Raw genomic sequence first — 15,229 nt, 5'->3', positions numbered from 1 at the left:
CGTCAGCCAAGAAATTTTGAGGTTATTCAAGGCCTCTTAACTTCTACGGGCTAAAAGAAGTGTTGTTGGATTTACTTTTATAAGAAGTGAAGGCTTAAAACTGAGTCAAAGAGTTCATCATGAGTTATTCAAAGTTTGATTTGACTTTCAAGATAGGTCAATATTTAGACCGTCACCTTGTGTTTCCCTTACTGGAATTCCTGGCTGCTAAAGAGGTTGGTAGTCGTCACCAAAACAGCTTTCGATTCGAAGATTTCCTCAAAAAATTATTATGTAAAATGATACAGTTATACATGTAATAACATGTATTCTTAACTCCCACAGCAGAACATACAGGCCAGTGGGCTGGTCATTCATTACAACAACAATGAGATTAAATACAATTTACTGGAAGAAATCCCATAATATTGCCTTTGTATCTTATGAATTTTATACATTTCCTATGAATGTGTAGTGAATAAGTATATGAGAAATGTTCAAATTTAGCCTTATTGTAAATGTACAAATTTAGCCTTATTGTAATGACAAAACAATACATAATCCTGAAAATTACTTGTATTTGCTAATAAATTGTAATTTGGTAACACATACATTATAATATTTATTCCAGACTTATGATCAATCAGAGCTGCTGCAAGCTAAATTGGAGATCCTGAGCAAAACTAATATGATTGATTATGTTATAGACATCAGGAGAATGCTTTATCCAGATGAGGAAACACCAGAGGTAAAAATAATCACTAAACTATATCTTGTTATATCAGCTTGATAAAACTTTTTTCTAACAGACCCCTTACAGAGCCTACTATTGGCAGGGATATAAGAGGCACATAAGCTTTATCATTACCATCTTACTTACATCTTTTTGCATTTTTTTTTCCGAAACAGAAGTTGTGCCAATTTAAGGGTTACAATCTCATTAAAAAATGCATCTTTTTGCTTAACCAATCATTTTTTTGCTCTAAGTTATTTAGCAAAATTTTTAAGATGTTTGCAGAACACATTTAGTGACTGCTCTTTTGAAATAAACAGAGCACATGTATTTTATGTTTTATTTTCCTTATAGGAGATAAAGTCCCGCAGAGGTGTAGTACTGTCACAACTTCAAGAGTTGCAAGATGCAGTGGAGCCAGTTCTGAGATTGATGCAGAGAGATGATGTCATGAAGACAGTGGAAACCATGCGGGACCCCAAAACTCTTATAAACTATCTAACTACCAATAAGGAGTTTGAGGTTTGTTATCTTTACTTTTGTTTTTAATGTATCAATAGATTTTTAAACTTTTTCCGTGATGCATCCCGTTTTAGAAAAGTAAACAAAAAACCGTGGCTCAGTCCATATTTGTTGTTGGCATATATGTATATTTTTTAATAAGCTATACAATATACCACAGCCCCCTCATACAGATTTCATAAACCACCAAGGACTAGTAGCATGTTGTGCAAAAATATATAGTTATTTACCCTTTAATGAGCAAGACTGAAAACATCCTCAATTCAAGCCTCATTGCCAGTCTATAGTCCTGAAAATTCTGTATGGCTAAGATGATCGGCTCTTTGTCATTTGTCACCATGCCTGTCACATTCTAACAAGAATGTAAGTGTGAAAGTGACAAGTGACAAAAATGGAACCATGCTGCCACTGCTGAACAAGATAAAAATATAAAAGATGGTGTAATAAGTGGTCTTTTTGGAGACTGTTGCCCTTTAAAAGATTAATGCTATCCTCCAAGGAAACATATTTTAATTTAAAAAGTTCTAATGTTGCCTTTATATTCATAGTTTCTTAGAAAGGATACAGTTATCCTACTAATACAGCTATACTACTTCATGTAGCATACATTATTATTAAGTTGTTGAAAAAATAACTCTCTTTGAATTAGAGTTTTTTTAAATACTATGTTGATGGCAAACAAGCATACAGCCTGCCTGATGGTAAGCAGTCTCCATAGCCTATGGACACCTACAACTCCGGAGGAGTTACATGCATTTCAAATTTAATTTACTTAATTAATGGTTTTCCAGCATCTTGCCACACTAAGGGATAATAATATTAAAATTATATGTGAAACTTCCAATTGTTAACTCAGGATAGTCTCTTTTTGATAATGACTGTAATAATATTGAAATATCTCTTTTCCAGTTCAAAATTCAGATGATTGACAGCATGTACCAGCTTGCCAAGTACCGCTATGAGTGTGGTAACTATGTGGAGTCCGCTTCTTACTTGTACTTCTGCCAGCTAGTCATGTCGCCAACTGATAAAGTAAGAAATCAGAAGTCTAAGACTTAATTTTAAAAATTATTAGATCTGTATTGTCTTCTGCATCAGTAGGCGGGTCCACACAGAGCGAGGAACTTGCCTCGCGCGTATGCTCGCTGTGTGGACCCGCCTATTCACCATCATTGTGCTATGCTAAATTGCTAACAAGGGCGCCGTCAAGATGGGGCAAGGGAGCCGCCAAAATGGGGCAGGGGAAGCCGTCGAGATGGTGCATGGGGAGAGGTAGCTGTAATAGATAATAAAATTTGTAACTAAATGTAGTCAGCGTAAGGATGGCGGGTGGACCTCAGCGAATTTCAACGTAATATTTATAAAAGCATTGTACCTTCTGTGTACCTCAGTGTACCTATTATATTGCGATATAATCGCCGAAATTCGGGAGAGCACATGGGAATGCCTACCTGACAAATCCAGACTGGTTTTGTAGAAGTACCGTCCTATTTCAATACACTACAGTACCCTTAGTATAAACCAGTGTACCTCTCTCTAAAACGAGTTATTTAACAAAAAGGTGCACACGCCATTCTGACGTCAGGATGGCGGGTGGATCTATGAAGAAATCTTGCTTTATTACACGCAAAATATATGTGGTTATACTGTACTTCTAGTGTACCTGAGTGTACCTTCAATTTGGTGGACCCATTATTAAATAATAAATAAAATAAATAAATATTATAGGACATTATTACACAATTTGACTAAGTCCCACAGTAAGCTCAATAAGGCTTGTATTGAGGGTACTTAGACAACGATATATATAATATATATAAATATTTATAAATACTTAAATACATAGACAACACCCATGACTCAGGAACAAATATCCACGCTCATCACACGAATAAATGCCCTTACCAGGATTTGAACCCAGGACCATCGGCTTCATAGGCAGGGTCACTACCCACTAGGCCAGACTGGTCGTCAGATTATTGGACGTAACTTATTAAGGGAAGATGTGGAGCTATTTTTATTAAAGGTACACTGAGGTACAATATGTTTATAAATATTTCGTTGATATCGGCGGGTGGACATGGACAGCTAATTTAATTATTCAATTAAAAAAATATATTTCAGAATAATGCTCATAAATAATCACAAAAAAATAATAACAAATTCAAATAAAAATTAAAAATCATGTCAACGACTAAAAATAAAAATAAAGAAAATACATTACAATAAATTTACACACTATGTCAAAAGCAAGAAAATTAAAAAGAAATACATGAAATAATAGATTAAAATTACAATACATAAAATTAAAATTACTATTTCTGACTAAACAATTACACACTTTACATAATATTGTACACTGTGCCTCTAGAACTCATATGTACGTCATTCCAGTGCCTCCAAAATGTACCTGATGGATTTCCAAGGAGCTGAAGCAGGCTGTTGGAACTGTCACATACCCGGCGCATGAGGGAGGCGGTACGTTTGCGGATTACCGCACTGAACGCGTCCACTCTAGCCTCCGCAAACATCCCCGAGGCGCTACAGTAACGTGGCAGTCCCATCAGCATGCGGAAACCGTTATTGTATTGAACACGCAGGGCACTGAGGGTCTTTTTTGTGTAATTCGTCCATAGGCTGCACGCATAAAAGGACTGACAAAAAGCCTTAAAAAGGGTCTTTTTGACATCCCCGTGCGAACCTACGTGACAGCAGTATCATCTTGGAGGTCCTCGGTGACCCAATATCCAAGGTACTTGAACCGCGACACTCTATTTAGAAGTATACCACACAAATAAACGGCAGGAACGGACGTATACTCTTTTTTGTCTGCCTTAAAAACCAGTAATTCGCTCTTCTTAGTGTTGTACATCAGGCCATGGGTCACCGCATACTCCTCACAGATCTTTAACAGTTTGACAAGAGCGCTGATCGCCGGACACAGCAGCACCATATCATCTGCATAACTGATGTTGTTAACAATGGTGCCGCCAATTGAACATCCGATACCCGTGCTGCTGAGCGTAGCGATCAACTCATCCATGTACAAGTGGTAACAACCTGGGTGAGCTGAGACCCCCTTGTCTAACACCACACGTTAACCTGTACACGTCTGAATAGGCTCCCGCCCATCTGACCTGATTGGTTTGGTTGCCATACCAATATCGGAAGAGGTTAACCACCCCCCTCGGAGTACTCGTACAGTTTTCAAGTTTGTCCCACAAGATACTATATGAGACCATATCAAAAGCTTTTGACAGATCCAAAAAAACAGGCAAATACAGGTGTTTTATCATCGTTATAGTACTGGATGGTATGCTTAAAACAGAGAATCGCACTCTCCGTTGATAAATTGGGTTTTAACAATTTAAACGAAATATTTATAAAGTTACTGGTTTTGAGCCTAGCTTAACTGATATAACTGCATACTTTTAGTGCGGTATAATGCAAGATTTCATACATCAGAATGGCGGGTGGACTTTTTTTGTTTAATATCTCGTTTTAGGGAGAGGTACACTGGTTTCTATTAAAGGTACACTGAGGCACACAGAAGGTACATTATGTGTATAAATATTTCGTTGAAATTCGCCGAGGTTCACCCTCTATCCTGACGCTCACCTAAATTTATGCCCTGCCCCTTGGCCGGCTACATCAACTGCCCCCCCCCCCCCCCCCCTCAACCCTTTACATTTTAATAGTCAGTTCACCTATAAAGTATAAGAAAAAAAATAAAAATTATAATATAAAATTTCGTTTATTACTTTGGGGGAAGAAAAACAAAAACTTATCTTACTACATATACTTCAGCATCACCCTAGTATTGTTGATCTTTAAGGGCTTCAAATTCTTGAATATCATTTCCACTGTAGGCATGATTTTCTGTGTAGCTCACATCCTGTAAATAACAATCATATATACACACATTTCCTAACAAATAATATTACATATATAAAAGTATACTTACACCTGTGGCCAGTGTGTTGTCATAGCGAGGGTGGTACTGGCTCCTATGATTCAGAAGAAGGGCAACTGAGGGAAACCATAGGCCACACAGTTCACATTGATACACTAATATTCCAAGAGCATTGATGTGGTTTTGGTGTGTTTTGGTAATGAAATGTTCAGCTTTGTACCTGAAACAATCATACATTATGAAATTTGTGAGCTAGTCACTGACACTATTTGTGTGAGTCCTAGGTGACTTGTGTGCGAACAACCCTCACCTGTGGTTATACAACTGCTCATAGTTTCTAAACTTGCGATCACAGGCATTGCAGAGCAATAGTTTCCCCAAATGAAAATTGTAGCAAGTTCGCAACCAAGGACATGAGAGCCAGTGCACTTCTGCAGTTTTGTAACAAGAAAAAGCCACTTCGCAAGCATTGCAGGCGTAGTTGCTGGCGGTCGTGTGCGTTTTAGCATGCCGCAGCAGTCGGGGAATGCTTGTGAAAACTTTCTCACAGAATTCGCATTGTAAGAGCGACGATGTCTTGATTTCACGAACACAATCCAGGTTGTCCGCTTGGCTGCAGCGGGTCGCGTGTTGCATGGCCACGTCCTGTCGCGGCCACACCTGGAAGCATTCTATGCAAGTCCACACCACCTGCCATCGTGGCTGAATGTCCAATATCGCATGTCGCGTAGAGTAGTGCCTCCTCAGGCCAGTTTCGTACACGAAACATTTTCCGCACGTACTGCACGTATACGATCGTACGGGTTTCGAGCAGCTCACGTCGAGGCTTTCTTTCTTTTTCGTATAGTTCAAGGCTCTGTTCAACATATGAATGTTTTCCATTATGCGAGCGTTGTTTTCCTTAACTCTCTCCAGACTGTATTCTAATGGACAAATAGTACTTTCGAAACTACTTGCACCCGTATTATTATGATCATATAAGTGTTTATTGACATAAATATTTGGTAACGCATTGGGGTTTTTGAAGGTTTGTTTTATACTTTGCTGCATATTTAAAAAGTTCTGGTTATCAATCTGTTCGGTTTCATAACTCCGCGAGTATTGTTCGCCAGAAACAGATTCAACATTATGAATCTCCGTTTCATTGACCTGTTTAGCGCAGGAATCTAGATTAAAATGTTCATACTCTGGCCCCGACACTATTTTCACTACCAGGTGCGATGATTTCTCTGTCGCTTTTCTCGAATTATGCGTCTTGCCTTCCAACCAGTCGCTGAATCTCGTTTCTTCATTTTCACCATCGATCGTAACATTCAAATATTTAAAACTAACGTCTGTCTCAAATCTCTCAACTACTAGTTTAGCTGACATCTTTGCAAATGTGTCGATACGTTTTGACAGTACCGTTAATTAATTCTTTTTAAAAATATATTGGCTGGAAAAAAGTTTGTATACCGGCGATTACCTACCTACCGATTTCCTAGCTAACTGAATTATACAAACTCTTTGATCAAAATATTGATGTTAAAATTATAAGATTTATGCTAAATAGGAATCGGATATAGTAGCTCGTGCAAGCTCGTGCGGCATGCTATTATAATGCTATAGATTATATTACATTAAATTAATAAATGAAAATAAGCGTGTAAGCTGATAGAGCGTTGGCCAATGCCGGATTTAGAGGTCTGGAGGCCTCGGGCAATAAAGGAGTGGAGGCCCCCAGGCCCCAAGTTTTTTCCAAAATATAAAATGGTAAATTTTCCGAATTATTTATTGTGGGGGCCCCTCTTTTGTGGAGTAAATCCGGCCCTGGTGTTGGCAAGTGGGTAAATCATACATTACTATTACGTACGATGACCATCTGACCAATCACACGCGTTGATACCTCTCGCTTTACTTGGGACAAATGCAGGTACCTGGCCGGTTCCAGGTGCACCTGAAGCCCTAGAGCGTGAGGGTAAATCCTTGCCGAACATCCGGTCTATTTTCTACATTTTCCAAAAATCTGATTGGTGTGCAATGTTTATTTAGGGCACTTGATTGTTTTAGAACTACCTGTCAGTTTTATGGGGTAAGCTGGCCAGCGAGATCCTCGTGCAGAACTGGGACGGCGCGCTCGACGACCTCACGAAGCTGCGCGAGTTCATCGACAATGGTGCGGCCGGCGCCGCCGCCACCAACATGCAGGCGCTGCAGCAGCGGACCTGGCTGGTCCACTGGTCGCTGTTCGTTTTCTTCAACCACGTCAAGGGCCGTGATCTCATCATAGAGATGTTCCTGTACAAGCCACTGTAAGTAGACCACCAACATGCAACCCCTCTGGTGTTGCAGGTGTCCATGGGCGGCGGTAATCGCTTACCATCAGGTGATCCATCTGCTCGTTTGCCTCCTCTACCATAAAAAAAATGCAGGTATTGCAGGTGCATATGGCTGGTCCACCTGTTGCTGTTTGTCTTTATACAGAATGTGCATGAACTGTAGGAGGCATCACATGAGCCCCCTGTTTATTGGCTCGAAGTGTAAATGTCAAGTTTAAGCTTTCAATGTAGCCCACAAGATAGCAGACCTTACAATACAATGCATAAGAAAACGTACGTGTACTGTAAAAGCAACACTTGCTTTGGCAAGAAGTGTCAATGTACAGTTTATTTCCGATTCAGGCCACAAGATGGCGGACCCTTCAGGACGCACGGGCTGTGATTTCATTATAGAGTCATATTAGATATTACTAGATTACTACTGTAAGCTGACATATCTGATGATACCTAGTTGGTTACTAAATTCTGTTACTGCAATAATCTTTATCTACATAAAATATACGAACGAAAGTTGAATAAACTATATATTAAAATGAAGTACACAAAATCAGGAATTACATATGAAAATATCATTCAAAATGGCCTCCTCTGGCCTTGACACAGGCCCTCAAACGACGAGGCCAGTCATCAATAGCGGCTCGCACGATTGTCATGTCTAATTCCGTCACTGTCTTAACTATGGCCCGCTTGAGGGAGTCAAGATTTGTGTGGCCTATGGCATAACCTGCCATATGGCAGAGATGGGCATTTCGTAATTGATTCCTGATTTCATGATTACTCGAAATTACTTTTGGAATCTGATTACCGGTTCCCAGATTACTTTGTAATCTGACTAGCTGATTACTAAGTACAATTACATTTGAGGAATCTGGAATCATCTGTTGGAATATTAAAATTACTAGTAATTGGGAACCAGTGTAGATTCCTTATTACATGAATGGATTACTTGATTCCTTTCAGATTACCTCAAAATATATTTTGTTATACATAAAGCTATATTTCTGACTACAGACGTAAAGTATATTTCGATTTACTATATAAATGCATCTTATTTGTATCCAGTGTGCAGATTTCGAAAATTATGCCCATTTGAAATCCAAAATGGCCATCATTTTCGAAATCTGTATTCCCTAAAACCTATAAAACGACATCCATGACGATTTTTATGGCATACTGCATGGCCGCCATCTTGGATTCCAAAATGGGCATCATTTTTCGAAATCTCCACTCCTGAAAACCTATAAAACGATATCCATGACGATTTTTATCACGTAGTGCACGGCCGCCATCTTGGATTCCAAAATAATCATTATTTTACAGTAATTATAGAGTTTCACACATAAAATGTATTTGTCTTCTGGGATAAAAACGAAGGAAATTATTTTGACATTAAGTAATTGTAATTTAGTCTGGATAATATTACGTAATCAGATTACTCGAGTAATTGATTACCGAGGAATCACGATTACACTTGTAGTTAGATATATTCAATTCCGAAGGAATCAATTACGCAAGTAATCGGCGGGATTGACTACAGTAATTTAGATTACCAAAGGAATCGATCACTAAGGAATCATGATTACTGTAATGTAATATGTAATTTAATTCCAAAAGTAATTGATTATGCCCAACTCTGCCATATGGTATAATTAAGGTCCAGGCTGGAGGACGGCCAGTCTTCGTGGACAATAAAGTCAATTTTGTTCCTTCGAAACCAGGCTTGAGTTGTTTTTGCCTTATGTGCAGGAGCAGAGTCCTGTTGAAAGACCCATGGCTGGTTTTAAAATAGGGTGTGGCTTAAGGGCTTCACTATTGGTTCGAAAAGGGTTTCATGGTAAACTTTGGCCCCAGTTTTCACTCCTTTTTTACAGAAATGAACCTGTGTTAGCCCTGAGTATGACACACGCCAAATCATCACATAAGAGGGATGATGGCCTCGTTGCTCTCTCGGAACAGCCGCAATCGCCTCTTGACTGTTTTTTGCTTACACTCTGTCATTCTGGCGGTTACAACATTCTTCAATGGTAAATTTTTTTTCATCTGTAAATAGTATTTTTCGGTGGTCATTTTGTGCGTACCGATTCAATAGCACGCGACTTCTCTCTAGCCTCATAGTCTTTAATCGTCCATTAAGCAAATTACCTTTTTGTCTGCGGTAAGCGTGTAGTCCAAGGTCTTCAAGGTCTTTTTTTAGGGAGCTTCTCTTCACAGACATCTGTATTGCCAACAACTTTTGCTTCCGGACGGGGTTTCTTGCAATTCTCGCCTTCACTGCCTTTATTAGAGCTGGGGTCCGAACGGTGCGTGGTCTTCCAGACCTCTTGCGGTCATCGAAGCTCTAAGAGTACTATTGTATCTATTAATTGTGCGATAAACAAATTGTTTGTTGATTTTTAGGTTTTCAAGCAACTTCAAAATCATGTTTGGCGGGTGCCCACATTTGTGCAACGCAATTATTGCGATACGATCCTCTTTTAGGCTCCAATTCATTATAGATACGACGAGATAAGCGTTATGTGTGGTATATAATTATAGCTCACAAATCCACTACATTATGTCATTTTTTTTTTCGGTAGCATTTGTTTTAACGGAAATAAAGAGGTTGCAAATCGAGTAACCAACTCAGTAACCAACTAGGTAGATGTCGGTAGATGCGTTGTCGTCTCGTTAATTTAATGTTGCGAGCTATAAAGCTTAAATGTTTCAAAACCTGATTGTAGTTGTAATATCCAACCTCACGCGGGTCGCAGATAAACGGCCACTACCTAATAGAGCAAGATCCCAGGAAATGATCTAGCAATATTGATTATCTATTTTTAACAATATTTTCTAATACATACATAAGAATCAGCCATGAGAATTTAAGTAAAGTTAGCATTATTTTTACCTACCTTTAGCACTTTGTACCGGACAAATGGCCGTCGGGCCGATATAGCAAGTATGCAAACATTAAAAGTACAGACTAACACTAGATTATCCAATACATTTTATTCATGAGAAAATAAGTAAGGTCTGGCGGCTCTGGGATCTTGGCCCATAACGCGCCACCTTAAAAATAATAGTATTTATAACATTATAGTTCGTTTTTTTTAGCATTTAGAAAAAGGTAATCTTGACATGTCTTTTTATTGAAAAACAATTTAAGAAATTAAGTACTTAATATTACTTATGAAAGCAAAAGAATTTAAATAATCATATATGATTTATAATTGTTACATATTTGCTGTGACTTATATTTCAAAAGTGTTTCTTAATAAAAAGACAGGTCAAGATCGCTTATGCTAAATAAAACGATCCATAGTGACCGTGTATATTTGCAGGTATTTGAACGCTATCCAGACGATGTGCCCGCACATCCTCCGGTACCTGGCCACGGCCGTCATCATCAACAGGTCGCGGAGGAACGCCCTCAAAGATCTTGTAAAAGTAATCCAACAGGAAGCATACACGTACAGGTAATGATCATTACTCAACGGTCTTATATTAATATCATGAACAAACTGAAGTACCTAAATGGTGTTGCATTGCACCATACTGTGCATTGTAGCACTTGTCAACCCAGCTACCGCATACCTTCATATCATATCATATCATATCATTTTATTAGTAATAATCATACATTGTCATTGGTATACATTTCACTTAGGAAGCACTTCGGAGCCAAGCAGCGTCATCTACTTCAGCGGTTAACTTGTGGCTACAATATTTTATACTACTTTGCGTGTTTTAGTATCCCTTTGGATGTAGTAATAGTAAACATAGATGTCTATTGGAAATTTCGGGTTTTGTAGATTCAAACCAAACGGGACCATTTTTTTTAAAAGGTACATTTAAATAAGTTATACCTTATAAACACGATGTGGAATAGTCTAATATTACTAGTGGTAGCACAAGTGTAAGTGTGAACAAATTAGATTCAATTACAATCTGTTTGTCACAGGGACCCCATCACAGAGTTCATTGAGCATCTGTACGTGAACTTTGACTTCGAGGCAGCGCGCCGGAAATTAAATCAATGCCAAGCCGTACTGTTGACCGACTTCTTCCTCATCGCCTGCCTCGAGGAGTTTGTGGAGAACGCGCGTCTCATGATCTTCGAGACCTTCTGTCGCATCCATCAAGTCATCAGCATTGGGTAATTTTAATTATTTATGTTATAGTAAAATCTTACAAAGACAGTTGCAGTAAAGTGGCTACTGAATGGCTCAAAATGGTCCTGTCTCGTTAAAAATGGCAGGACTATTTTGACGCAAAAGAGGTCGAATGGAGAAAAAGGGGGAAGACTTTCCCGCGCGGCTGTGAGACACGTAGGCAAACAAAAAAGATACTTTGAAATATTCAATCTCAATATTCAGTTCATTGCTCAAAAGCAATGGAAAGGTTCACTTAGTATTGAAATTCTATTTAAACCGTTTCCGTTTCTATTGTCGCCGATATCTGTTATACATTTTGCAGTAGGGCAGGCATTGTTAAGACATGTAGATATTAACAAGATATATATTTGTCTAGAATGTTGGCTGAGAACCTGAACATGCAGCCGGACGAGGCCGAGTGCTGGATCGTGAACCTGATCCGCAACGCGCGGCTGGACGCCAAGATCGACTCGAAGCTGGGCCACGTGGTGATGGGCGCGCAGCCGCTGTCCCCCTACCAGCAGCTCGTCGAGCGCGTCGACTCGCTCGCCGTGCGCTCCGAGGCGCTCACCTCGCTCGTCGAACGCAAACATAAGGCCCGCAACCAAGATGTAAGTCATGGCCTATATGGTATTCAACTGCTTCCATTTTTATTAACCTTTGGCATGCTTAGGAGCAGATCTGCTCCATATATATTCATCTTAAACATGAAGTTGTCATGATTGCTAAATAAATGGCAAATTTTTGACAGGAGCATACGAAAGCTTAAAAGATTGCTAATATTGCTATATTTGTTTACAGATCCGTTGGGGAGCACAGGAATTCTAAGTCAAGAAGACGGTTTAGTCACTCTATGGATATTATTGGTCACAGGACAAAAGTTTACTACGACTCATGTTGTGGATGATGCGATTTGTATTAAATATACATATTAATAACTATAATGTTTTAAATGTTTCATTTCAGTAATCCAATTGTATTCTGATTTAAAAACCTGCTACCAGGACCAAGCAAAACATACCTATATGCTGTATCTTTAAGTGTTTAAATAAAAGTAAACAAAATCTACCCTCAAATGGCTCCTTCAGCCATTTGAGGGTACAGTAGATGAAAACATTACATGATCAAATAATTTAGGTTAAAGTCAGGTCGTTCAGTGACACATCCACATCCAGGCGATTTTGTATTTTGTTGGTTAACCAATAAATGTTATAACTACCCGAAAATTTACAAATTGTTCGTTTACTCTTATTTGAATACCTAAAGATACAGAGTATATGATAATTAAATAAAAAGAACAAAATATTTTTCCTAAACATAATTTATCTGTTGTTACCAAGAAACCTAAGAGAATGTTTCTTTGTGGTTTTTAGTAGCAAAGCTCAGTCCAGGTCCTGCTCTGCTAGTAGGTTCAGATCATACTAGATTTTCTGATCTTTTATAGTTGTAAGGGAAACTTAACTGTTGCTACTCCACCAGGTGCAGATACTAAAAAATCTTTCTTTGAACTTTTTGCTTTTAGTGTTAATAAGTGTTCCAATGTTTAAGCAAATTTTCTCCTTAGAATTGCAACTTGTAATATCTGGTAGGGTGGTAGGCAAGACTAGAGATAGAACTAATAGTTATATGTGAATTTGAGGAGGGTATAATTCTCAGAATGGGTGGAGTTTAAACAGAATAGATAGAGAGAACATCAACCATTACACAATTTTGTGCATGCAATAGAATAGAGTTGATAGGAACGGGCAGGTCAATTTCTGAGATTCCTTGTGGTAAGTTTCCTTTCCTTACTGTTCACAGCCCAAACATACCTTAGACAAAAATTCGAGACTATGTGTAACCTTTTGATTGCTTTACATCATAAACAAAAATGTCACTGACGCGCCAAAATCCCGGGCGCAAGCAAGGTAATGTAAACCTTATTAGAAAGTGTGAAGGTTACTTGATAGTGTCCGCCATAACACCTATAGTTGTCCTTGGCGCTGTGGGCATGACTAATTACGACGCCTTTAGGTGTTCTTGGTGTTCAAAAGGTTAATAAAAGTGTTTTATAATATAAAAATATTGATTGATTAATTATATATTTATTTAAACATTTTTGTACATACAATATTACACCTAACTAATCCACTGGTTTAATTGTAACGAATCGAGATAGAATAAAGGCAACCAAGATTGTTGAGATGACAAATATCACAACAAACACATAGAATGTGTCCTCGGAGAACACATCTGTGAATGCCGGTATGTGACTATAGAACTCCTCCACTACCTGAAGGAACCCTCCTTTGGTGTTGCGTCCCATCTCTTATCACTTCTTTTTGGTCTTTTTCTTTTCAGATTTGGTCTGTATTGTTGAAACGGGTTGCTCTACAGGTGCTAGTGCCGAAATATGTTTATTTAATAACTGTAGCAGCTCCAAACAAGTTAAGTTGCCACTCTTCAGAGTGACTTTTTTGTAATTAGCAGTTTCTGTAATTAAAATGGATTATGACATGATTGCTGATTAGGCGGGTCTACAAAGAGCAAGCAGACGTGCGAGGCAATTTCTTCGCGCACAAACCGGCCGAGGCACGTTTACACTGGCCGGTTTGTGCGCAGGAGATTGCCTCGCGCGTCTGCTCGCTCTGTGTGGGCCCGCCTATTTACAATTAGTCGCAACAAAAATGAATTAATATATTTCTCATCTCACCAGCTATTGAAGGTGTAAGGATGATATCTACTGTAGGTTCGCTGCGGTCACAAACAATATCTGTTTTCAGGGCACAATTAGGATTTGTTAAGGCGATTTTTGGCGAACTTATATAGTGCAAGAAGTTTCTGAAAATAAAATTTTTAATAGTATGATATGGTTCTTGCAACATATACAATGAACACACATCTATATAGTAAAGTAAATTATTAGATAATCGATAATATGGACATTGTTCATACGAAATGTGTCGAAACAAGCCTAGCTTACCTGCCGAAGCAAACTAGTGCATCTCGTAAGTGTCAATAAGGTATCACATCAATTCAAACGCAAAAAAATGTCCACCACGAGCTGCATTAAATATAAACAATTGCTGTAAAACATTTAAGGTCTATAATTATGTACCTTGTTTCTGTAACGTTGTTGCCAAAAGGGTCGAATTTAACAGTAATTCTTCTCGCAGCTTTCAAATTCACAGCTCTTAGCTGTTTTCCGATTGCAGAAACTACTCCTCCAGACCTTCGCAATGTTCCGCTGAAAGGAATCGACATATTATAGATCTTTCGAATTTTCAGGAAGAAAACATATACTTATTCTAACCTAGCTATGTAGCTATAAATACTGAAATATGTTTATGAAGATAGCCAATAGAAGTAATCACTGATAAAAAAAATTACATGGCGCATGACGTATAGTGTCCTGAAAAAGCGATCATTCAAAAGATTACCAAAAGTATCTATAAATGTTAAAAATATATATTGAGATAGATTATTACCATTTATTTATTTTATTTTTTATTTTATTGGTATTTAGGACAACAACAGCGGTAGATATACAATTTACATAGTATTAGGCCAATAACAGTTATCCGTTGGTTGCAAAATAATATACAGATATATTATTAGTAAAACAAAGTAAGTAATATTTAAAGTGAAACTG

The 15,229-nt window shown here is 38.2% G+C and overlaps 3 protein-coding genes across 4 annotated transcripts; 1 reads left to right on the top strand and 2 right to left on the bottom strand.

Moving 5' to 3' along the window:
* Window positions 1–16: 16 nt before the first annotated feature.
* On the top strand, window positions 17–12,542 carry LOC133519116 (eukaryotic translation initiation factor 3 subunit E). Its single transcript, XM_061853050.1, has 9 exons — window positions 17–215; window positions 611–727; window positions 1,067–1,234; window positions 2,144–2,266; window positions 7,197–7,438; window positions 10,786–10,920; window positions 11,406–11,600; window positions 11,975–12,209; window positions 12,400–12,542. The coding sequence occupies exons 1-9, from the start codon at window positions 120–122 to the stop codon at window positions 12,424–12,426; spliced, it is 1,338 nt and encodes a 445-aa protein (XP_061709034.1). The 5' UTR covers window positions 17–119; the 3' UTR covers window positions 12,427–12,542.
* LOC133519117 (testis-specific zinc finger protein topi-like) lies at window positions 4,970–7,183 on the bottom strand. The gene is made up of 3 exons (XM_061853051.1): window positions 5,458–7,183; window positions 5,199–5,367; window positions 4,970–5,129 (listed from the first exon to the last, which is right to left on the bottom strand). Exons 1-3 carry the CDS (start codon window positions 6,516–6,518, stop codon window positions 5,049–5,051), a joined length of 1,311 nt encoding a protein of 436 aa, XP_061709035.1. The 5' UTR covers window positions 6,519–7,183; the 3' UTR covers window positions 4,970–5,048.
* Window positions 12,543–13,662: 1,120 nt separating the features above from the next.
* Window positions 13,663–14,897, bottom strand: LOC133519118 (large ribosomal subunit protein mL53-like). Of its 2 annotated transcripts, XM_061853052.1 has the most exons (3): window positions 14,696–14,897; window positions 14,291–14,418; window positions 13,663–14,070 (listed from the first exon to the last, which is right to left on the bottom strand). In XM_061853052.1, the coding sequence occupies exons 1-3, from the start codon at window positions 14,839–14,841 to the stop codon at window positions 13,910–13,912; spliced, it is 435 nt and encodes a 144-aa protein (XP_061709036.1). In that variant the 5' UTR covers window positions 14,842–14,897; the 3' UTR covers window positions 13,663–13,909. The 2 variants fall into 2 exon arrangements, with proteins under 2 accessions (XP_061709036.1, XP_061709037.1); XM_061853053.1 differs by lacking the exon at window positions 14,291–14,418 and having other exon boundaries at window positions 14,696–14,836.
* Window positions 14,898–15,229: the final 332 nt, after the last annotated feature.

The sequence above is a fragment of the Cydia pomonella genome, chromosome 6 (genome assembly GCF_033807575.1).
Source record: "Cydia pomonella isolate Wapato2018A chromosome 6, ilCydPomo1, whole genome shotgun sequence".
Taxonomy (NCBI): domain Eukaryota; kingdom Metazoa; phylum Arthropoda; class Insecta; order Lepidoptera; family Tortricidae; genus Cydia; species Cydia pomonella.
The sequence above is the reverse complement of the archived record's forward strand: the minus strand, read 5'-3'. Positions and strand labels throughout refer to the sequence as shown.